Genomic DNA, 25770 nt, shown 5'->3' with positions numbered 1-25770 from the left:
TGGTTCTTCTTTTGCTCTTTGGCATGCTCGGTTTGGCCATTTGAGCTATCAACTTCTACAGCGAGCTTCAAAGGATGGGCTAGTTGAGGGTTTACCGACCATCAAGGCTCCATCTTCTGTTTGTTCCTCTTGTTTACAAGGGAAGCAACACCGAGCCGCCTTTCTGAAGGAGGCGACACACAGATCTTTGACATCAATTGCTCTTGTTGATGCAAACTTATGTGGTCCTATGAGTACCGTGTCTTTGAGTAAGGCGTTGTACATGCTCGTGATGGTGGATGACGTCTTCAGATATACTTGGGTCTTCTTTCTGAAGTCCAAGGATGAGGCTTTTCAGCACTTTTGTGATTGGAGAGTTGAGGTGGAAAAAGAGACCGGTTCCTCGGTCAAGGCTCTCAGGTTCGACAGAGGGGGTGAGTTTACATCCCAAGAGTTTCAGCAATATTGCAGGACCCATGGCATTCGGAGACAGCTTACTACAGCATATACTCCATAACAGAATGGAGTTGTAGAGAGGAAGAATAGGACCATTATGGAGATGGCCCGTGCTATGCTGGAGCATTCTTCATTACCTCGACATTTTTGGGCTGAGGCGACATTTCAGAACAGGTCTCCTACTGCTGCTCTTCGAGATAAAACTCCATATGAGGCTTTCCATGGTGAGAAGCCCTCTGTTGTTCAGTTCTGTGTATTTGGTTGTTCGGCGTATGTACATGTTCCTAAGGAGCATCGCTCCAAAGTCCAAGTTGGACTCGAAGTCTCAGCGCATGACTTTTCTTGGATACAGCACTGTGTCCAAGACACATCGCCTTTATGATCAGCAGGCCGGCAAAGTTGTTGAGAACCGTGATGTGGTGTTCGACGAGACTCCTACATCTTCAGAGGGGAGTGGTGAGCTTCTTCTTCCTCCTCCTCCTCCTCCTACTTCTCCCTCTGCTTTTGTTACACCTCTAGCTGTGGATTCTCAGTTAGATGATGATGACTCTGCTCTTGCTCTAGCGAGTTCGAGTAGATATGTGCCTGGATGGTACTATCAGACAGTTTGTGATTTTGGGTTATGTGAGCTTTCTTCTGCTCCTCCGCTTGGTTCTCTCAGGCGATCTTCCAGAGTTTCAGGGAAACAAATTCATGAGGGCAATATGTTTGTTAACTATGCTCTTATGTCCTCTATCATTCATGGTCCTTCTGATCCCACTTCTGTGGACGAGGCTCTTTCACATGAGCCTTGGCGGCATGCTAGCTTGATGCTATTGAATGGAATGGCACTTGGATTTTGGTGCATAGGCCACTGGAGCGTAAGGTGATTGGTGTGCACTGGATCTTCAAATCGAAGTTCTGAGCTAATGGGAAAAAATGTAGTAATATGTGTCTGTCGTCCCCCCTCTGGAGCTGTCTGAGCCTGTAATGATGTCTCTCTGTGACGCTGTATGTCTAGAATGAATCTCCCCAGTATGCGCTGGTCTGTTGCCTCAAAGAGCTGGCGTAGGGAATGTGGCTCTCTGAATAAAATGGGATATCTCTCTCTGATGGCTGTATATGCTCTGCATCTGCTTACATAATGCTCCTCACTCTCCACCTCCTCTCTGCACAATCTGCATACCTCTCCTCTCGGGGGATCCGTGCTGCTCTGCCAGTCGCGATCTCCAATCGATGTAATGAGACTCTAAGCTGACCAATAGCTACTCGGGAGCGGTGTAGTAAAAAGCCCTCCATGTATCTAGGCCTCTCTATAAATCCATCATCAGTGATACTCATGACGTGATCTCTGTAGTACAGCATCTTCGGTGGAAGAGGCTGTGTAGGCGATATCCATGTCTCTCGTGTATAGAGCTGCCATAGGTCCTGTCTCAATACTCTATTCCTCTCACTATGAGAGAGACGGATATGTGGTGCATCCCTGTCATACTGGAATGGTGGTAGATGATCCATGTCTAGGCCATGCTGTGAGAACCAATGTGTGACCTGTGCATACCACGATCCTCCGTCTCCTGCCTCAGCCAGCTGTCTAGATGCCTCAAAAGCTCTGTATGATAATTTGTCCTGTGGCATCTCTCTTAATCTGTCTAGCAGGCATATAGTCTGGAATATGGCCTCAACCATCATAGGAGGCGCAGCAAACTCTGCTCGGACTAAGCATAAGAAGGCTGTAGACAAACATAGGCGAAAGGTGGATTTCAAAGAGGCTCATTGGGTATTGCTGAAATTTGAGAAAGCACGATTGAGGCAGAGGCCAGGCAAGGAAGGGAAGTATCCAAAGCTTTTCAATAGGTACTATGGACCTTTTTAGATCTTACAGAAGATCAATGATGTGGCTTTCAGGCTTGTTTTACCCAACCACTAGAAAGTTCACAATGCTTTTCATGTGAGTTTGTTGAGGCCTTATGTGGGGCCGCCTCCTAAAAAGCCCTTTTTTTAGATCTTACAGAAGATCAATGATGTGGCTTTCAGGCTTGTTTTACCCAACCACTAGAAAGTTCACAATGCTTTTCATGTGAGTTTGTTGAGGCCTTATGTGGGGCCACCTCCTAACAAGCCCGTTGTGGAAGATCCACCAAAAGTGGATGAGCTTGAGGAGGTACTGCAGCTAGAGCAGATTGTTTTTCATAAGGAGCAGAAAGTTTCAAGAGGCAAGTTAGTGCGTAGATACCTTGTGAAGTTCAAGAATTACTCAGGATGCTAAGTGGATGGATGAGGAGTACTTTCTCAATTATCTGGATCTTTTGAAAGCTTATCTTGAAGCATTTCAGCTGCGGACAATTGTTTAGAATGTCACCGATCCCTAATTTTGTGGAGCTTCTTATGTTAATCTTGGGCATGTGTATGGATCTTGTGGTAGCATATGCCACTTGGAGGCCAAGGACATGACATGATTATTTTTGGAATCTATGGTCTGTATAGACACTGTAGTGTTGGGGCCTAGATTCATGGTCTGTACAAGTGCTTTTGCCCTAGGGCCAATATTTATTCATGGTATATACATGTGTTTCTACATGGGGCTTGTACATATCTTTGGTCTGGACAGGTATTTACACCTAGTGCTTGTAATGGATTTTTGGAGTACAAATAAGTTGATGGGGAATTTTTCCAATCTTCAATGCATGCATGTGCATGAATGATTTTATTTGACTTTGTGTGACTTGTTTTGACTGTATGGACAATGCCTGGTTTTACTGCATGTGTTGTCCATGGGGCTGGGGACGCCTAGGTACTCTTGTGGACGCGTGTGCTGCACACTTGTGTGGGACTAACAGATGGTCGTATGGGTTTTGTAGGTGGTAAGTGTGTTTTCCAGTTTTAATCTATTATTTTAAGTCATGTTACCAAGGTTCATGAAAACAGATTTACACACTGGCGGGTTTGGAGATGTCCTAGGACAAGACCAAATCACCCTATTGGGCACTATGATGGGTGGGACTACCATCTGCAAGGGTCACAATACACGGGCTCCCAGATTGTGTGTGGAATTATCATGTTTGGGCCATTTAAGAGAGAAAAAGCAGTTATAAGTGACTTTCAGCTATTTTTGGTAGTTTTATTAAAAAAAGAGCTCTATGTTCAGTGAGAAAGCAGATCGCGACTCATCGCGCGGAGTTTTTTCAAGACAGCAGGACTCGCAAAAATGCCTCATTTTGCGTGCCAGTTGATCGTAGCCCTTTTTTGTCAGGTATTTTGGGGTCTTACCCCCCTCTGAAGCTGTTCGTGCAGTTAGAATCTTCATCAGAGATGTGTATTTGCCGTTGGATCATCCTTGCTTGCTGTTTTTGTTGGTTGTTGAAACTATTATGCTCTCTGGCACTTCTCTTCATGTAGGCGCTTGCTACAGAGCTGATCGCTTGCTGATTTTCTGGTCATAACAGCCGTTTGGCATGTTTTCTGGTGTTCTCTCTCTCTTCCACACATAGGCTAGGGTTTGCTTAGTGAAAGCACAGAGGCAGGGCCTTTTTTCTTGGATTCAGAGAGGGCTGGAAACAGGTTTTCAGGGCTGGACAGCACCTTTCATCGCGAAGAAAGTGTCCAACTCACAAGTATGTGGGGTGTCTGTGATGCCTGCCAGGTGTCCCATGCATAGCAGATGCTGAGAGAGTAACGCCTGTGAGGACTGGTCTGGACTGATTGCTTTTGTTTTTTTCATTGTTGCATTGGAAGAATTCGGAGCATACTAGTGGTGAACCCTGGGCACTCGGAAGTTTGGACTCTAGCGTAGACTCCTTTTGGTAATTGATATTTCCTTGAGGGAGAAGAGGGGGTGAGGGTGGTCAGCCCATCTTTCTGGCCCCTAGTGTTGTGCAGTGTGCAGATCTCTTTTCTCTTTCGTGTTGATGAAGATTAAAGTGTGTTAAATCTTGACGCTTTCAGTTCCATTACACTGCTCATGACATAAATGTCTACACTACTGTTCTTTTTGTGGCATGTGTCAAAGGATATTTGGCAAGAAACATTACTTTATGAATGTCCACATAACAGAAATACTCCAACAAAAAATAGAATAGCCTGTAAAATAATCACCTCCACCTTTTTAGGGTTCATCACCATGTGATCCTTGATATGAAACAATGAAATGTAAATGATCTTCACCATGAGAACATTTATTTCTTTCTGAAATTACATCGTATCAGAACCAGAATGACTTTCATGTGTGTTAAGTAGTGAATATCTAATCATTCATTAAACGGTGCGTCAAACTGCTATGAGGGGTTTAAAATAGGTAATGTGGCCAGCCCTTTAGTCCACCCAAGGGCGTGCCATGATTGTATGCTAAACACCAGCTGTTTCATTTGCAATTAGAGCTGCAAATTCAGGCCCAAATTAGTGCCAAAGGTAGTCCTATATGCAACAGTTTTTGTAGATTTGTTTTTCTTCTGCTGTTTGCGCGTATCTTTGTTTATCATAAATATTGTTTTAAAACAAATTTGTTTTTGGGTAGGCTATTGTGTCTTTCACCATTTAATCACTGCAGCAGATGCAGGTGAAGTCAAAACCTTACAATTTGTGTTGTTCTTGCAGCTGTCGCCCTGTCGAGTGATCACAAACCTAACAGAAAGGATGAACGGCAGCGCATTGAAAAAGCTGGGGGAGTTGTGATGTGGGCAGGCATGCCTGATTTTATATTCACTGTTGATGATTTTTTTAAATTTTATTTATTTATTTATTTATTGTGCGAGGTCACCGTGTAAGGTGCAGGCATTTTATTGAAGCCTTAGCCTTACATTCTAGTTGAGTGCAGGCACTTGGAGAGTTGGAGGGGTCTTGGCTGTATCACGTGCTTTTGGAGACAGATTGTTAAAGCAATACGTGGTAGCAGATCCGGAACTCCAGGTAAGAGTCACAACTTCATCACTATCAAATTTGATTGAGAGGGAGAAACATGACTGTTTTTTTGGGTACTTGAAGAGAGTGGTTTCTCTCCCTCTCCCCCTCCCCCTCCCCTTCCCCCTCCCCCCCCCCCCCTTGTTTTCTTTTGGTAGATAGGTATTTTCTTGTTTCCATGTATGATCTTAGTTTACTCATGGATCATATGTATCACATTTCTGGTCTCATAGACCCATTGGGTCTTTGGTAAACGTTAATACAATCTTTTCTGCTTTCTCTGCGCGCGCGCCCCCCCCCCCCCCCCAAAAAAAAAAAAGGAGAAAAAGAAAAAGAAAAAGAAAAAAGAAATAACTCGGTGTATATTGTGTTCTTAAGAGATGAGCCTCTTTCAATTTGTATGGCAACTTTGCCAGGCACAATTATTCTTGATTGTTGAGTTAGGCTAATCTAGACACTGACAAGTCAAAGTATACCAAAAGAGTATTTGTGTTGCAATCCCAATACTTACAGCCCATCCAGGCTCTCGTCTCTACTACTGGTGTACTTATCTAGTGAACAAGAATGAGCCCCAACTAGCTCAAAAGTAGGCACCTAGTGGATGAGTTGTAGTCATTTAATGCACCTAAAAGTGGGGGCAGGTGGCCGTTGATTAGTGGGAGTTTGATTAGGTGCATGATTAGGCACTAATGAAGGTGCTAATGACATCGTATCTCAGCCTATTTAAAGGCTTCCATCTAATGCAAAACCAATGTGTTGAGTCTACTCTTGGCTCTTGTCATAATTGCTAATCATTTTCTTGATCCTAATTAGTACTACCTAGATTATCCGAAAGCCATGTGTGTAATGCATTTCTGCACACCTTCCAGCTTGGTTTTCCAGTTGGTATCAGAGCAAACTCCCTCCTCTTTAGCCAATTAGGATCCTAGGCATTCCAATTAGTAGGGTAATTACCCTAAAATTTCTGAATAATCATCGAGATTTGAAGCTACAATCAGCTTGTTAAGCCTTTGGGGGACTCAAATGAAGCTCTATTGGGGGACTCAGATGAAGCTCTACATCAAGTAAAACCTTCAAGATTGAAGCACAAATCTGCCCCAAAACAGGTGCAGAATTCGTGGACTGGTTGAGGATATTGCTCAAACCTTTGACCAAAAGAGAGGGCATATGTGTTCAATTGCTTCAATTAACACTTGCATTGGTCAAATTAATCATAACCCCAAATCTGCAGACATCACCAATCACAGTGGTTAGTGCCAATCACAGTGGGTTAACTGAACAATTGGTGTTCATAACACACCTTGGGGAGTTGCTATAGCTTTGTTTTGCATCATTCCACAAAACTCCCAAATTACTAATCCAAAACAGTGTATTTTCTGCATAAAACCTAAACTTGGGAATTTTGAAAATTAAGCACACACAGAGCTTACTTTTGTGCATTTGAAGTTGTACAAGTTGTAGACACTAACCTTGGGCAAACAACCAAGTGTTAAGTCTCCCTTATTGCATAATGGCAGTCACTCTCATAGTAGACAATCTCATTGGTGAAAGATTTCACATATGAGAAGCAAAGGATGGAGAAGACACCGAGTCATACACAAAGAAGACCAAGCCGAGAAGCAAGGCTTCTGAGTCCAAAGTGGAGTCCAAGCCAACCACAACCAACAAGAAGGTTGCTGAAGCTGTTAGAGAAGCAACATAATGGTGTAAGAAGAAGACAACGCCGAGTCTTCCCATGAAGGAAGCAATCGTGAGAAACTCTTCTAGATGTAAAAGGGCATGACCCTTGCCTTGTAATTGTAACCCTAATCGCTACCCTTGTGTAAAATTCCAAGTCATATCTACATGGTGTGCCTATCGTATAAAAGCAACTAGAATGGTCCATTCATGGCGTGTACCTTGGGGTGTAGACTTTAGCACATGATAGGGATAGGAATTCATCCCTTGAGGGGGGTGTTAGTGTTGGGTAATCGGAGAGTCATTTGTGTGTGAAGCAACCCTTAGATGGCCTAGATTTTAAAAATTGCATGAACAACCTCTTATAACCTAGTGTGATAAGCAGGGATGTAATATGTTTAGCCATGTGTCATTGCCCCAGTGTATGTGATGTGTCAAACATAAGGCTTTTAAGCCTTATATAAAAGGCATTGAACTCTTTTAAGCGTGTATCACATTAATCAATAGAAGATATCATTGACTCGTGCAGTTCGCTGCCCAGTTCGCCTCCAGTTTGCCTTTCGCCTCAGTTCTGCTCGCTGCCCAGTTCGCTTCTAGGCCTCAGTTCGCATATGTGCCCCCTCGCCAGTTCGCTGCCCAGTTCGCCTCCAGTTCGCCTTTCGCTCAGTTCTGCTCGCTGCCCAGTTCGCTTCTAGGCCTCAGTTCGCATATGTGCCCCCTCGCCAGTTCGCTGCCCAGTTCGCCTCCAGTTCGCCTTTCGCTCAGTTCTGCTCGCTGCCCAGTTCGCTTCTAGGCCTCAGTTCGCATATGTGTCCCCTTTCCCCACCCACCCTTGCTCAGGCCCCCAAGGCAGCAACATAACTCTCTCTCTCTCTCTCTCTCCTCCCTGCCTGTGGGAAGGACTGCAGAGTGATTTGGAGGAATGGCCCCGAGTCTCCAAGAGAAACTCGAGGCCCTCGAGATGGCAATGAAGGCATTAATCAAGGAGAACAAGAAGACATCCGATTCCAACCTCAATGAGGTGGAAAACAAACTACACAAGCACATCATAGCTCTCGAAGCACGGGTCACGAACCTCGAACAAGAGAACACGGCACTCAAGGAGGAGGTGAGTGCATTGAAAGTGGAAATGGTAGCCATCAAGAATGTTGAGAAGGAAGAAGGGGAGATCAATGACAACACTCTCACGGCCATCAAAGAAGAGATCTCCAAGGAGATCACAAAGGACATGGAGGGAAAGCTCGAAGCCAAGCAGTCAGGATGGGTCGAGGTGGTGAAGAAGAACATCCGTAAAGAAGTGAGGGAGGAAACTCAAAGGGAAGAAAACCAAATCATTCACACCACCATTGAGGAGGAGAAGATGAGGCATGCCCGCCGCCTCAACATTCGAGTCACAGATATAGCCGAGACACCCGACTCCACTCCCGAGAAAGATGGACAGCTTCTATGCATGAAGCTCGGCTACAAGGAAGAGCACCCTCTCCCCTTCACCAAAGCATGGAGAGCCGGGAAAGACTCAACACGCAAGCGAGCCCTCATCCTACAGTTTGCAGGAGAGACGGAGAGGGTCACCTTCATGAGGAAGAGGGTCATACTACGGGGTTTAGAGGGTGCTCCTATTTTCTTGGATGATGATCTCACGAGGATGCAGCTTGAGCATAGGAGAACTTGCATGCCACGAGTCTTACACGCGAGGAGAGAAGGCAAGAAGGCCTTCTATCGAGATGGTCGGGTCATCATTGATGGCCGGCCCATGGATTAGCGGTTTGGGGCCTATGGGACACAGACCAGGCCACTGACAGAGATACACATAGCAGTATGGAACTGTAATGGTTCATTATGGGTGCAGCCTGGACGACTGGAGCATGTTATGGTGGGGAGAGACATCATACTTCTGACAGAGACACATCAGAGCCCAGAGAGAGGGCTACCTCGAGTAGAGGGATTCCAGTGGGAGTCAGCATACAGGAGGACCACACGCCAGGGTACCTCGAGAGGGTCGGGGGGAGTAGCAGTCCTATTCAGACGGGAGCTACAGGGGAGACTGAGAGTGGTAGCACAGGATCCAGAAGCCAGATACATGTGGATCAGCTTACAGCTCTCACAGGACAGGGTTATATACATAGCTCTATGTTACTTTTCTCCATCAGGATCCTCCTATGTCATTACAGAGGACATGCCACAGGAGGAGGAGATAGGAGCCTCGCCATACACTTGTCTGTCAGAGGAGATTATGCATTATTCTACACTAGGGGAAGTATTTCTTACGGGCGACTTCAATGCCCACACACAGAGTAGACAGTGTGAGGTGTATGACTATGATGACATGGAGATCCTCCACCCTGTGGATCCAGAGGAGATAGGGGCTAGTCGGGCATCAGAGGACACTGGACCAGACAGAGGACATTATGGGGACCACTTACTAGAGTTGGGAGCCAGGCATCGTCTCGTTATTTATAACGGGATGCTACAGTGGCCGGGATCAGAAGGGCTGACATGCTTCCCACATGGGGGTCATACACGGACCGGAGGCACGGTGGTAGACTACATTATGGGGTCTTTGGAGGCATCACAGCTTGTCACCTCATTCTCCATTCCACCTCGTCCTATTGGGGCAGATCATACATACTTGGCATTTTCACTAGCCGGATCACCAGTATCACCAGTCCCCCACATACCGACGCCACACACTACCATCTACTTCACACATGACATGGCAGACATATACACTGGCAGAGTAGAGGATGGGCTCCTACTCATGGATCCCCTGGCATCTATGGATACCATTACAGCCCAGCTCGCATCACTCCTACACACGGCTGCATTACAGAGCTTCCCACATCGTGGACACTCAGGAGAGCCTGTGAGACCTGGGACTATGCCCCAGAACAGATGGTATGATGACGAGTGCAGAGCCCTATACTCACGACTCCGCATACAGAGAGCTTTGGGAGCCATCACAGAGCAGGAGTCGAGGAGAGAGATGAGGAGACTTACTCGCCGCAAAAGGCGGGCCTTCGCAGAGATGCAGGAGCTAGAGATCTTTCATTTCTTCATGAGTAGAGATAGCCCTGTCTCATGGCGGCACTTTAGAGAGCCCCGGACCCCGACACCTATTGCAGACCCACAGACATGGCACACATATGCAGAGGGTCTATACCATGCCCCACAGCAGCCACCTATACCTCAGCCACAGGAGCCTCGACCTACCACAGCTAGCTTCTTTACCCACTCGATGGTACAGGAAGCTATCCGCCGCCTACAGCATGGACGGGCCGCCGACCATATGGGCCTGCAGGGTGAGCATCTCATATATGCAGTAGATTCTTTAGCTCCTTTTCTTGCACACCTGTTTAACAGGGCACTAGCAGAGGGTTTGCCTGCGGAGTGGACGATGCACACCATTGTGCCGATTCACAAAACAGGGGATATGCTCGATCCGAGCAACTACAGGACGGTTATGGTTGGCCACGTGCTGGCCAAACTCTATGGTGCAGTGCTGGAGCAGGAGCTTAGCTTATATGCTGAGCGAGCAGGTTTACGCTCATCAGGGCAGGCAGGCTTCAGGAGAGCTTTCTCTACCACTGACCATGTATTCACTTTGAGATGTATGATTGATCAGGCCAGAGTGAGGAAGAGAAAGCTCTATTGCTGCTTTGTGGATTTCCGCAAGGCATTTGACACAGTACCACGAGAGAGGCTCTTTCAGCGCCTGCAGTCTCTTGGCATACCAGCAGATATGACATGGGGCATCTATGCATTATATGAGCAGGTTTTTGGGCGAGTCAGATGTCCAGGAGGTATGTCCGAGACTATTGCTAGCACCATTGGTGTGAAGCAAGGATGCCCACTTTCCCCCACGCTATTTGGGTTATACATTGATGAGGTGGCTGACTTCATTACACGGGGAGGCGGAGATGGAGTTGATTTAGCAGGTACCTCAGTACATATTATGCTCTATGCTGATGATATTGTATTAGTGTCTGAGTCCCCAGGTGGTCTACAGCAGCATCTACATGCACTCCATGATTTCTGCACACAGAGGGGTCTTACTGTGAACCTTGGGAAAACCAAGGTTATGGTCTTTCATACATCGAGACAAGGCAGGAGTCAGCTGACATTCACTCTCGCCGGATGCCAGGTGGAGGTGGTGACATCATACGTGTACCTAGGGGTTACCTTCTCTGCAGCAGCCACACGCTTTACCATGGGTTCAGTAGCCAGAGCTAGATTGACACGGGGATATGCAGCATTGGCTATGCTAGAGAGACAGTGCCACCAGGCGTATTTTCAGGAGCCCCGGACGAAGGGGTGGCTATTTGACACATTAGTCACACCGGCATTGATGTATGGAGCAGCAGTATGGGCGCCAGGCCTTGCTACCCATTGGTGGACACAGATAGAGAGACCACAGGCTCTCATGATGGCACGCATGATACGCAGCAAACCGTCAGTACCTCATGACATTATCCGAGCAGAGTTTGCTACGCCTCCTATGATGGTAGAGGCCATATTTCAGACTATATGCCTGCTAGACAGATTCAGAGAGATGCCACAGGACAGATTATCATACAGAGCTTTTCAGGCATCTAGACAGTTGGCTGAGGCAGGAGACAGAGGATCATGGTATGCACAGGTCACACATTGGTTCTCACAGCATGGCCTAGACATGGATCATCTACCACCATTCCAGTATGACAGGAATGCACCACATATCCGTCTCTCTCATAGTGAGAGGAACAGAGTATTGAGACAGGATCTATGGCAGCTCTATACACGAGAGACATGGATATCGCCTACACAGCCTCTTCCACCGAAGATGCTATACTACAGAGATCACTTCATGAGTATCACTGATGATGGATTTATAGAGAGGCCTAGATACATGGAGGGCTTTTTACCACACGGCTCCCGAGTGGCTATTGGTCAGCTCAGAGTTTCATCACACCGATTGGAGATTGAGACTGGCAGAGCAGCACGGATCCCCCGAGAGGAGAGGGTATGCAGATTGTGCAGAGAGGAGGTGGAGAGTGAGGAGCATTATGTATGCAGATGCAGAGCATATACAGCCATCAGAGAGAGATATCCCATTTTATTCAGAGAGCCACATTCCCTATGCCAGATCTTTGAGACAGCAGACCAGCGCATACTGGGGAGATACATTCTAGACATACAGCGCCACAGAGAGACATTATTGCAAGCTCAGACAGCTCCAGAGGGGGGGCGACAGACACAGATTACTACATTTTTTCAGAGATCCATACCCCTCCCAGCCCCTACACGGCAGGGAATTACTCTCCAGAGAGCAGAGACACTTAGAGCCCGCAGGAGACAGAGGACACCTGGCTTTCGGACACCACGCCTATACCAGAGAGAGATGACAGAGATCAGAGCTCAGTTTCACAGAGAGGGTGCGGAGCGACTGGCTCGCTTCAGAGCACACCCAGGCATGTTCTTCAGGGAGCTGTGGACACCCCCTTCACTGATGTATACCATTTTATACCCCCAGTATGGTACAGGATGGAGCTAGCTAGGTTGCATATCATGATTGTATACTCCATGCATATAGCTTTGCATTCTCCTAGTAATAGAGCTCCATCCCCTGCACACCCAAATTCAGCTTTTTTATTCAGTACTTTTTCATTTTGTTGGGATGACAGAGGATAACCCCATACAGGTACTCCGATTTGTCTCATAGGCCGAGTTCGGTCTTTTGGAAGACGTTAATAAAATCTTTCTTTCTTTCTTTCTTTCTAGAAGTTTTGTTTCTATCTCTCTCTTTACACACTATGAGTATCTTCTATCCACTATAACCTTGTTGATGTGTGCTAACCCTAGTCTCTCACAAATTGTATCAGAGCTAGGCTCTCAAGCTGATTGCCACTGTTTCAGAGCCGATCGCCACCTACCCAGAGCCGAGCGCCGCTACCATTACCGTCGCCAGTTCGGGCGGCACTAGTGCAAGACGTGAAAAGAGAATAGATGAGATCAAAGGAGACACACAAACCCAAAATGCTTTCATTAATCCATCTCACACAATATAGAGAAGCTTCATTCTCCTTCACCAAAATCAGCACATTCTACAAGTGATAAGTTCACATATAACATAACCTAGTACTAATGTCCACACACACTTGGCCAATTGGACACGACCATCATTGTCCACGCACCGCTAGACTACTATCCACACATCTAAGTCTATCCACCAACTGGATGAGCTTGCATTCTCAACACTCCCCCTCAAGCTTACCATGTCCATCTCATGTATTCCAAGTCTGTCTTCGAAGTACTCATGCTTCCCTTTACCAAGTGATTTAGTAAAAAACCAAGCCATGAACCAACTCTTGCGGACTAGGGATGTGAGTCCATACTCCCATACAAAAAGACGTGATAAACTGGATTACTAGCTATCTGAGTATTGTCCATGTTGTCACAATGTATGACAACTCCTCTATCATGATACTGTCTCAAATAACAAGGTAACTTTTTCAGCCATACCACTTCACGTGTACATAGCTACTCCTCTATACTCTGCCTCCATTTTAGATAAAGCAATTGTGGTTTGCTTCTTGTTGCTCCAACTCACTGTAACACTTTCCATGCTAAATACATACCTACTGGTAGATCTCCAGTCATGAGCACTACTTGCCTAATCTGCATCTGTGTAACCATACACCATGATCCATCATATCCTTTCCATGCTCATAAAATCTAATCTGCATCAGTGTAACGATACACCATCACATCATTTCCATGCTTATAAAATAAACCATGATGGACGGTGGTCTTCACATGTCTCATGATCCTCTTGACAGCATCTAAATGTGGCTTCTTGGGACTTTGCATAAACTGACTAACTAGTCCCATTGCATAACATAAATCCGGTCTTGTGATAGTCAAGTAAATTAGTTACCAACTATCTTTCTGTACATAGTAACATCATCCAACTCATCATCAAGATCAGCTCTTAGCTTCATGTTTTGCTCCAATGGTGTCACCATAGACTTGCATCCAGTCATGCCGTACTTTGCCAACATATCAAAGGCATATTGCCTTTGCACCAACCATATATCATGTGATTTCCTGATAAACTCTATGCCAAGAAAGAATCTTAGCTATCCCTAGTCTTTCATGTGAAACTGGCTGCTCAATGATGCTTTCACATTTTAAAGTTGTTCCCACAATCACCTACGACTATCAAGTCATCCACATAAATGAAATTGCCACCATACCATTCTGTGTCTTCTTCACATATAGTGAAGAATCTGAATTTCTCACATGAAATCCAATGCTAATGAGATACCCGCTTATCCTATTACCGGTTACAATGAATGAAGTAAGATGGCCTTGGTCCCTCTTAAGATCACTGGTCTAACTCATCAGCCCATATAATACTTACTTCAATCTACATACATGTGTGGGAAAATTTGGATGCACATAACCTTGTATCTGTTCCATAAACACCTCTTCTTGCAACTCTTCATTCAAGAAAGCATTCTTGACATCCATTTGATGTAATTCCCAACCTTTAGATGCAACCAATGAAATCATTGTTAGCATATTCATCTCCGTATGCTATCCATGTATTTGCCCATATTTGATTCCTTTTATGGCCCTTGGTTGTGGGTTGGCCCATTTTTCCCCGGTCGGGTGAGCATGTCCTAGTCGGCCAGCTCCTATGCTCCAGTTGGCCAACCCCTTCTTACCTATAAATAGGTGGGCTGGCCTCTCCCCTTTTCATTCATTGATCATTTTGAGTTGTGTGGTTCATGTGTTGACACACTCTCTCTTGTATCCTTCACTTATGAGACACTTGCTCGGGATTTCTTTCACTGCAGTATATTCAGCTTATTAGCTTCATATCTCTGTCTCTTGCACTATATTTTGCCTTGCCTACAGCCCTCTCTCGTCTGCGTTTTTTTCAGATCTGCAGTCCTCAAGGTGTTGCGTTTTTCTGGACCTTCACTTGGGCTTCATCATTTTCAGCTTGAAGGTACCTTCTCTTCAATGTTTTTCTCATCAGAGGTGTGGAAGCTGGTTGGCTTGTATTTTCAGCTTTGTAGCCCCTTGGTTGGCTGCGTTTTCTTCTCCAGTGGACACTATCTCTTGCAGAGGGGATTCTGTGCATTTTGGCTTTGGTGGCAGCCTGGTACCTGTGGTGGACACTTCTTTCTTCTGAGTTGTGCGTTTTCTTCTGAAATTGAGTCCAAGTTCAATGATGGTTGCCTTGATTGTGCTTCATATGTTCTTTGAGTCTGCCAAGTTGGATGGCTCCAACTATACATTGTGGAAGGTGAAGGTGAAATCGGCCTTGTGTGGAGTGGATCTCTGGGACTGGCTAGTCACAACTGCCAATGCCACCCCTCCCGCCCTCTCTATTGTTGGTGTGACTCAAGCATAGGTTGATGCTTGGGCGGCAAATGATTGTCGTGTTTTCTCCTTTCTCATGTTGAATTGTCAAGATTTTGTTCTCTCTCATGTTTGGAAAGCCGATGCGGCACTTATGTGGTGTAACGCAGGGGCGCATGAAAGTGACAAAATTGAAGAACTTCTTGTAAAAACCCCACTTAATGAACAATCACAAATAATGAAAGAAAGTAGAATTCAGAGAAAAGAGAAAGGAGACCCCATTGAGAGGGGAACAGGTTCCTTCCCCTTTGCAGGAATTTATTGAAACAAGCCATGGGCACAAAGTGCCTGAATCTTTACAATAGATGAGAAAATGCGTTTGAAGTGAAGAGTAGGGAGTGCTCAAATTTATAGGTTTGAGGCTTCAATGCTCTAGAATGGAAAGAATAAGCTCCAAATGAGAAGTGGCTACTTTAATTGACAAGTGTTAAGCTAAATTAACAAGTGTGAGGTGAAATGACGAGTGTAGGGACACTTGTCTCATTCTAGATGCCATATGTCTTAATTTACGAGGTGATTCTTCCATAACCTTCTATGCTAAAAATATCCCAACTCATAAAGAATTTGACAAAGGTGCTTTAGTAACTCTTGATCCTGGCAAAAATCTGGAGGTTTTGACGCGACAGAATTTCCAGGAGTTGCATGCTTTAGGTCTAGGAAGGTTTCGTTGTAAAGATTCACCTATTCATGGTTTGTTCAAATGATTTGAGCATCTAGTTTTGCCTTCGAAACCACTCATCACTCAACTGGGCGTTCTGGTCAATTTGACCACCTGAGTGCCAAACTAGTCATTTGGGCATCCGATGTATGACCACCCGACTAAAAACTTTGGGCGTTCTGGCCAATGGCCACTTGTAAATAGAAATGAGCATTCTAGCTTAATTAGCTACTCAAAAGATATACAAATCACAATTCATGCTCCATGACCTAACTCACATATGGATTAGTTTTGAGCAAGACAATGATCAATTTGAAGAATGTCTAACATTTTGTGAAGCCAAGGAGTTTTAATGGATATCTTTCTTGCTAACACCTTCAGCTTTCAAGCCTCTCTCTATGGTGCTAACAAGTCCTCCAAACGCATTGCTCACCCCGAGTCAATGTGGAAGACTACGTGATTAGCGTACTCGTGCACACCACGATGCCATTCCGGCATGTTAGATTTCTAGTGTCAACTCTATTTGAGTTTACTGAAACCATGCATCTTATTCACTAGACCTCCTCTCATGGTCAAGTGACATAGTGTGCCCTCCATTGCCACTAGATGCATAGGGTAAGGGCTCCTTCTGTCGGCTCCTTCCCATTTCCTTTGAACAAGCCCATTATTTTTAGTACTCTTGACCATGTGACACCTTTTAACTCTTCAGTGCTTCCCCCATAAGACAACACTTCTAGTTTGAATAGATATCTCAATTCCATGGGGTAGCTAATCCCATATACTTGATTTTCTTCAACTCTAGGTGGTCACTATCGGCTTAGAGACAACTCGTCTTCCAAAAGAAGCGTTTGGCTTGTAAGTTCCCCCTACCTAGGTGAAATCCATTCTCCCTAGGATTTCAAGGTATGCACCACATCATCCACTCTTGTCTTCTTTGGGTAAATTTCTCCACCCATGGTCTCTTGTGTCTCATCCAAGAAGACCCATCATAAGCACTAAGTGTTGAGTAACATAATGTGCCCCTTCTAGACTACAACCTCGCAGTCCTTTCCACTAGTAAGTGGTGAAGTCCTCTGTAGAACTCCTTTTGTCCCATCCTACTTCTCCTAACTTTAGACCCATCTTATTAGCAAGACCCTCTTCTTCAATGGTACTCTCACACAAAGCCAGGATTGCCTATGAGGCTCTCCGAACCATGTGCTAAATTGCATCTAAAGGCTCACTAGCAGAGATCACCCCATGTGATCTAAGTTGCAACTCTCCGTCACCACCACTTCTCGTATCAATGGATCCTCAAGTAAGCATGACGAGACTCCTTTGGCCTACCCCAAGCATGCCAAGGACAAACACGAATCGTTCATAAGTACCTACGTCCCCATTTCCATTTGGGTTAAGCCCCTCATGCCAAGACTTAAGAAAGGATCCCAATCCTCTCCTCCTTCTTACACCCTACTCAGCCTCATGGGGGAGTCCAATGTGTGAGATCCATCTCACCACAAGGTCAACCATCATGGCTCCATGCATGTCACTAAATGCAACACGCACTCATGCCCCATTTTCCGCTTAGGAGGAATCATCCAAGATAATCTCCCTCTCTTTATAGTGGAACCACCACACTCCATGGTGAATGGTCTTGGTGGTATACTTCCATCTTACACTCACCAACATTACCCTTGTTCATTTTAATGAATTGAATAGCAAGAATAGGAAGTGATGAACCAAAAGAGAAGTTACCAATGTATAGCGCCAACTCGAATGGTTCTTTGTCTTTGTTCTTGCTCAAGGGTGTCCACTTCTTTTCACCATGCTCATGCTGAGCCTGGGTCTGTATGTGGAATAGACCAAGCAAGTGTTTCCATCTTTCATGTCTTGCACAAGGTTCTTTAAAGTACTTTTCTTTAGGTAAACAAAAGATTCTCCAATCTTCAAGAGAGCTCTTCGTGGACAAGTCCGGTTCCTTGCCATCTTTAACTTGTTTGGAGTGCTTTATGGTATCATCTTCGCTTTGCTACCACTGTAACAAGGTAGAATCTTTCCCCTGAAATTTCGCTTGCTCTCCCATTCCATGATCGTAAGATGATTAGTCCATTGTTCTAAAAAACGTCAAACACTCTCACTCAACTCTCTCTCAATCTCTTGAGATTTGTCATATCATTAGGGTGTCTTGCAATGTGGGCGTTCCTCCATGCATTAAGTTTCGTCTCACTCACTTTATAAGCATACACTATTTCCTTTTAAGCATATGACATATTGAACACAACATAGTCCACACGTCAGCTGCCACACGTCAGCTGCTACGACATAGAGCACGATTCCTTTTTACATTTAGAAGTACTACCACACATTGTTGTCACCATAGCAATGATCAATTACTTAAGACAACCAAGAACAACCACTAAAGACAATTTGTCATAGAGATGAGATGTGTACACCAAGTACATAATAAATCTTCTTATTAGGATACATTTTATACAATTATCAATGAGTACTTGTACCTTCATAATTTTTCTCTGTCCGTCGATGAAGAACCGCAATTAATCTTCTGTGTGTACACTATGGTGTACTCATGAGTTGTTCTCATGTGCCACTCCTTTTCTTAGGCACACTCGAACTCCTCCTTTATGAAAATGCCTAGCGCATGAGAAGCCATGTGCAAGCTATCTTCATAGAGTGCACCTCGCGCGCTCATAGCGTCCGCTTGGTGCTCACGAGTTTCCTTGCAAACCTTGTGGTCGCCCCAACTCCATGGTGATCCACACGAACACCCTTTACCCATCTCCCAAGGGTGTAGGCAAGGCGACCTCTCCTTGGTCATGGTGTGCAAGGACTACTCCGTTAGTCACTTGCTTTACTTGCCTATAGGACTTCGATACGAAAGTCCAAGATGCCACGTGTCCTCACGCCGGCATTGCTTGTCCAAGCAGACTCCATCGTGCTTGTCCAAAGCTACCAACTCCAAGGTATCCAATTCTCATCCCGAACTAGACTACCCATTGTCAAGTAGTCACCATATGAGGTCCACCGTCCGACTCCTCATGATGGCTCATCGGTGATGTTACGTAGGTGGTTACTCTCTGAGGATGGCAAGGTGCCAACCTCACGTACAATGGAGCACGATTGCTCACCCCAACTGGCCGAGTGTCTTATTGGCTCAACTGTCCATCGTCGACCTCATGTCATGTCTACACTCATCAAGTCATGCACTATCCATCATGCTACTTAGTCAACCATGTGTTAGACCAACTCCATGTCCGTGTAGAAGTTCCCCTGTCGACTACTACACGTGCACCACTAATTAGGTTGACTCACGCTAGAGCATAGGTCTCACAATCCATCATGTGACAACCTCTTCAACAAATGGCCCACACGACTAGTCCGCCACCCATGTGGCCTCCTAGGGGTGTGCCTGCTCTCTTCAGGAGCAACAATCTTAGCAGTGCGGCCAAAGGCCCGCCTCCAAGGTGCCTTGCCCATGTGTAGGCCATCCGGCCCTAAGACCACTCGATCTCGCCCCACACTTAAAGCCTATGTCCGGCTCATTCCGTTGAGCTCTAGGCGGCCTTCTACATGTGTTGTCCAACTCCATGAGAATCATGGGTTGGCTTTGTCCATCAAGCCCATGGCAGCCTCACCACGCTAAGCGTATGGTCGGCCAACTCAATGCCGACCTCAGCACCCAAGCCATCCCGTTGGCCAACTCGTGAGGAGCTGTGTGCTTGCTTCATGACCCTTGACCACCATGTGTGACCAACACGGCCTCATGACTAACTCCATGCAGCGCCGGCCATCTCTTTGCCTTAGTGCTCAAGGCCCACATGGTTGCTTCCACGCACAGGCCATTTGTCGGCCAGCCATAAGGCGCACACGCCTTGGGGTCGAGCCTATCACGGCTCTCAACCCCTTACGGTTGCGCACCGTTGTATAGAGCATTGAGCGCTCCAGCATTGCCACCATGGTGTACACGCTAGCACATGGCCTCCTTCCAACCTGTCCAGCCACGAGCAGCCCCTCGTGCTCGACCATGGTGGCCTCCTACACATAGAGGCGCCTCCACATTACATGGAGGAAAGGGGTCTCCTTGCGCACGCGTCGTGGCCACTTGACGTCCTGACTAATGCTCCACACTCTCTTTGTGAAGCACACCTTTGTGGCGAGCCCCCTCGTCTCGGCCACTTGATGTCCCACAACCGGGAGAAGAGGATGATACTCCTTCCTAAGGCCTGGGAAGCAAACTATTACTGGGAAGCCCGAAACACCAGCCAATGGGTCAGACGTTGGATCGAAGCCGTGTTGCCTGTAAACCGGCCTCGAACTTCAGACGAAACCAAAGGGCGGTGCAAAAACAAACTTGCACACAAAACACATCAACACCATCGAGGACCTAGCAAAGGAAAACAAAGAGGGGGAACTAGAGTGCTCTTGCAAACAGTACAGGGACACCGATTGGCCCCAAAACGCAGTGGCGCCCCTTGCGGTATTTCTTTAAATTGATTATAAGAGAGCTTTGATTACAATAAGGCTGGAAACTCAGCCGTCACAGTAGAACTCCTGAAGCTTTCCATAGCTTCTCACCCTATGAACAGCATCACACCCTGACACATCCAGTGCTTCTGCATCACAACATGAAGTCCCAAACTTTCTCCCAAAAGAGAACTCGCATCACAGCTCAGCATACCATACAGTCGACACACCTGTACCAACCCTCTCTACCTTCGAAGGATACTATCCATCTCTGTCATGGATTCCCTCTCCCCTGTCCAATCAGTAGCAAGGTTGTACCAATCTGCTCCATGAGCATGCAGCCATGCGAGCTTGCATCACTCCCATGCCAAGGAACACATTCAAGCGACCTATACTTGCAGGCGGAAACCCAAGCACATAGCTGATTTGCTGCCAACCAAAAACAGCCCATAAACAGTCTCAAAACAGCCTCGGAATTGCTCATGTTCGTAGCCACATGCATTGCCACAAAACAGTCCATAAACCCTTTTCAAAACAGTCCTGAACCAAAGCAAAGAGAAGCTGAAAGTTCCATCCGTTGAACGCCATCGACATGATGTCTGTGTTCATGTGTTCGGAACCACCAAACACCAAGTTGATGACCCACAAGTATGTAGGGGAAAGAGAGAAACCCACACGGCTGTGCTCTTCCTGCAGCCGCCTACAGCCATGTGCCTCCTTCCAAGAGAGGGAGAGAGAGAGAGGAAGAGCGAGTGCAGTCCAGCCCCCAGCTTTTCCACGAAAGAGAGGGAGAGCTCCAACCAGCCTTCCAAAAAGAAAAAGCTCCTGCAGGCTGTGCGTGTAGTGCAGCCGGCTCTGGGACCCTGCCCGCCTTGCTTTTTATCAAGAGAGAAGTCTCTCTGTACAGCCGCCAGCCCCTCCATAAGCGTGTGTGCCCCCCTCAACACGCAGTCCAGTCATCCGTGTGCCAAGCAAGAAAGGGAGAGAGAGAACATGTGCCGGAGCTTCAGTCCGTCAGCCCCTCCAAGAGAAAATCGCGCACACCCTTCAGATTCAGCAGGCGCCTATCAAAAAGCATGAGATAGGAAGAGGCGTGTCTCCCAAATTAGCTTCTGGCCCTTGGGCCACCAAAGGTTATAAAACCTTTTAAATTAAAATCTCTTGGTCCCCTTCACACTTGGGGTTGTCTACACATGGGTTTCCTTTCAACTCCAAACTGATGCCATTCACAGTGTCCACCATGTCCCCGTGCACACTTGCAGACTGTCGAGAGAAAAACACAAGGTCGTGACATACCCCCCTCTTGAAAAATAGCAAGCGTCCTCGATTGCACTCAATGGCACAGTAAGGCATCTTATGAGCAAAGACGTCCCATATGACAAAAGCAATGGCCCTCAAGTGCATCTGGGTGATAAAATAATCATCCGGCACAACATGGCCACACCGTTACATCAAAGTGACGAACAACTCTTGCTTGTTCCTTCAGAACGTGGAGCAAAAGTCTAAAACCAAGTAGAAACGTGTAACTTGTGTTAGCCAAAAACAAAACCATGCATCATTCTACATATGGCACACATATGCATGACACATATATGCATTCGCAAACAATATGCTCCTCAAGATGCTCTACCTACTCTAAAGTAACAGTCTAAGGGTTGCTCGCAAGCCTTACGCCCATGGGCATCTTGCAGGACCCACGACTGATGGTGCAACATGAGCATATGAAAGCACTCAATGCATCCAAACAATACATCCACTAAGTACTTCCCACATATGTCCCTCTTGATGCTTTACCCACTCTGCTCATGGCCATCCCGTAGGAGCCACACCCAGTGGTGCATCCATGAACATAATGAAGTACTTGATGTATCATACCAACATACAGGCATCACACCACACAATCCAGAGTATTCCCAATGTATTCTCAAGGGTACCAGGATCCAATGGCACCAGAATAATAATACCTCAGAAAGTGTATGCATACAGCACATAAAGTTCGATCCATATATCCATGAACCAAACCAACTCTATGATTGCTCGCAAGACTTGCGCCCTCCATAGAGTCTCGAAGTGTTAGCTCAGGTTGCCACAGACTTTGAGCTCAACCAAACCATAGCATCAGCTCAATATCCAATTGACTGATCGTGTGGTCAAGAACAACCAAAACCATATGACAAAGATCAATGTCCCAATCTTCCTCAGCCATACCTTAGTTCCAAAGGCAAAAGCCATCTCTGTTAACCATAGGTGTAGACAGAGTTATCCATAGTTGCAGTATGGTTCATGGTGCGGCCGACTGTGAACCATACCCAACTTTACCATCTCATGTAACTAGTACACAGTATCATAGAAGTCCCATAAGTAGATGTAATGTCAGCTATCAGTACCTTCGGGTGAATACAAAGATGTCACCAAGCAACTCCTAGATGACAATTGAGCCTGTCTATAACGAGGGAGCGGAGGTGCTACCCCCCTCTTGAGCATCAAGCTATGCTTCAGACCTATGCTCTGTTGAACCTCAATGAGCTGTAGCAAGAGTCGGCTCCAACTCAAAGGCATCAAGATAAAGCTACAATACCTAAGGTGAATCTGCTAAGTCACCCTCCTCCATCCACTTCGCATCCATCGGTGAACAGTTCTTGAACTTCACAAGATAGCGACGGGAAACTTTACCTCGTACCTTTCTTTCCTTGTGTGCCAGTATCTGCTCGGGAATAAGAACCTCATCAAGTTCCTCCACTTCCATCTGAGCCTCATGTGATACATCCTCAGGCACCCAAAACCTGCTTGCACTCCACCCAAGTGGTAAGCACAAGTCCCCAATGAAGCATAGTAGATCACCACTGCTAAACATAGAAAGAAGCTGCCTTCCGAACCCATGAAGCCTTCGTGAAGATACCACCGGTGACAGAGTGTCGAAAGCCATAGCCTTCAACCCATCTTTTGCACCATAACACTTCAACCGCTTCTTGTTCTTAGTTGACTACTTCTTGTCCTTGGTGTCTTTTCTCCTAAGCTTCATCTTCAGCTTTTGCTGTTCACCTCATACAGGCAAAGACACACAATCTTGTACTGCCTCTTGCACTTCCTTTTCACTTTCCACATGTTGAAGCTTCTGATGTGACTCTCGTAAGACAACCATGAGCTCACCCCCTTAGGAAAGTTGGTGATTGTTCCGACTAGAGCAACCATGGGCTCGCCTCCTTGAGAAAGTCGACGATGTCCTGGCAACGGAACCTTGTAAACCGGCCTCGAACTTCAGACGAAACCAAAGAGCGGTGCAAAAACAAACTTGCACACAAAGCACTTCAACACCATCGAGCACCTAGAAAAGAAAAACAAACAGGGGGAGCTAGAATGCTCCTGCAAACAGTACACGGACACCGATTGGCCCCAAAACGCAATGGCGTCCCTAGCAGTATTTCTTTAAATTGATTATAAGAGAGCTTTGATTACGATAAGGCTGGAAACTCAGCCATCACAGTAGAACTCTTGAAGCCTGCAAAGACCCTGCATCATGGCTCCTTGTCCACTCGGCATCCTCATACAATTCCAATCATTGTTCACATCAAAAGACTCTTTCACATTGAGTCTGCTTACAGAAGCTTTCTCCCATGATCAAGGCTACCACAACCATCCATAGTCTCTCACCCTATGAACAGCATCACACCCTGACACATCCAGGGCTTCTGCATCACAACACAGACTCCCAAACTGTCTCCCAAAAGAGAACTCGCATCACAGCTCAGCATACCATACAGTCGACACACCTGTACCAACCTCTCTACCTTCCAAGGGTACTATCCATCTTTGTCATGGATTCCCTGTCCCCTGTCCAATCAGTAGCAAGGTTGTACCAAACATGTGTCCATTCCTGTACCTTTTGCTTGCATGTGATCTATCTCATGGAGAACCATAAACATGTTTCCTCGAGAAATCTACAACCTGTTTCCACATGAAACCCTTAGGCCTATTTCCCTTTGAAACCTTTGTCCTATTTCCATACAGAACCATTCACAGCACCATTCAACAACAATGCCAACAATGGCATACATCTAGTTACCTGTTCCACATCTAGAAACATAGAGATGCCCATAACTGTAGGTCCCTCTGTTCCTTTCCAGCATGAAGAAAACAATCTGCTCCATGAGCATGCAGCCATGCGAGCTTGCATCACTCCCATGCCAAGGACCACATTCAAGTGACCTGTACTTGCAGCCGGAAACCCAAGCACATAGCTGAATTTGCTCCCAACCAAAAACAGCCCATAAACAGTCTCAAAACAGCCTCGGAATTGCTCATGTTTGTAGCCACACGCACTGCCACAAAACAGTCCATAAACCCTTTCCAAAACAGTACTGAACCAAAGCAAAGAGAAGCTGAAAGTTCCATCCGTTGAATGCCATGGACATGATGTCTGTGTTCGTGTGTTCGGAACCACCAAACACCAAGTTGATGACCCACAAGTATGTAGGGAAAAGAGAGAAACCCACACGGCTGTGCACTTCTTGCAGCCGCCTACAGCCCTGTGCCTCCTTCCAAGAGAGGGAGAGAGAGAGAGGAAGAGCGAGTGCAGTCCAATCCCCAGCTTTTCCATGAAAGAGAGGGAGAGCTCCAACCAGCCTTCCAAAAAGAAAGAGCTCCTACAGGCTGTGCGTGTAGTGCAGCCGGCTCTGGGACCCTGCCCACCTTGCTTTTTATCAAGAGAGAAGTCTCTCTCTACAGCCGCCAGCCCCTCCATAAGCGTGTGTGCCCCCCTCAACAAGTAGTCCAGTCATCCGTGTGCCAAGCAAGAAAGGGAGAGACAGAACATGTGCCGGAGCTTCAGTCCATGAGGCCCTCCAAGAGAAAAACGTGCACACCCTTCAGATTCAGCAGGCGCCTACCAAAAAGCATGAGATAGGAAGAGGCGTGTCTCCCAAATTAGCTTTTGGCCCTTGGGCCACCAAAGGTTATAAAACCTTTTAAATTAAAATCTCTCTGTCCCCTTCACACTTGGGGTTGTCCACACATGGGTTTCCTTTTCAACTCCAAACTGATACCATTCACACTGTCCACCATGTCCCCGTGCACACCTGCATATTGTCCAGAGAAAAACACAGGGTCGTGACACTACCACCGTGCAAAGAAGGCCTGCGCTGTACTCAACGGCATGACTCGGTCAAACACCGATGGCGAGTCAAACTATGCTATGTCATATCCAGGATGCGGATAATCCCAAGGATGCAAGGAATACAGTGGTGAAGATGTATGACATG

At 46.3% G+C, this 25770-nt stretch overlaps 1 protein-coding gene across 3 annotated transcripts in view; it reads left to right on the top strand.

Annotated features, from left to right (window-relative positions):
• LOC147640335 (putative protein phosphatase 2C 59) overlaps positions 1 to 25770 on the top strand; it is a 95643-nt gene that overhangs the window by 62352 nt on the left and 7521 nt on the right. For all 3 annotated transcript variants that reach the window (XM_086779362.1, XM_086779369.1, XM_086779355.1), the window contains exons 6-7: positions 5005 to 5091; positions 5225 to 5316. In XM_086779362.1, the coding sequence (XP_086635488.1) occupies positions 5005 to 5091; positions 5225 to 5316 (179 nt within the window). The remainder of the gene's footprint in view (positions 1 to 5004; positions 5092 to 5224; positions 5317 to 25770) is intronic.

Source organism: Cibotium barometz, chromosome 3 (genome assembly GCF_041138505.1).
Source record: "Cibotium barometz isolate CiBa-2024 chromosome 3, ASM4113850v1, whole genome shotgun sequence".
NCBI classification, from domain to species: domain Eukaryota; kingdom Viridiplantae; phylum Streptophyta; class Polypodiopsida; order Cyatheales; family Cibotiaceae; genus Cibotium; species Cibotium barometz.
The sequence above is the reverse complement of the archived record's forward strand: the minus strand, read 5'-3'. Positions and strand labels throughout refer to the sequence as shown.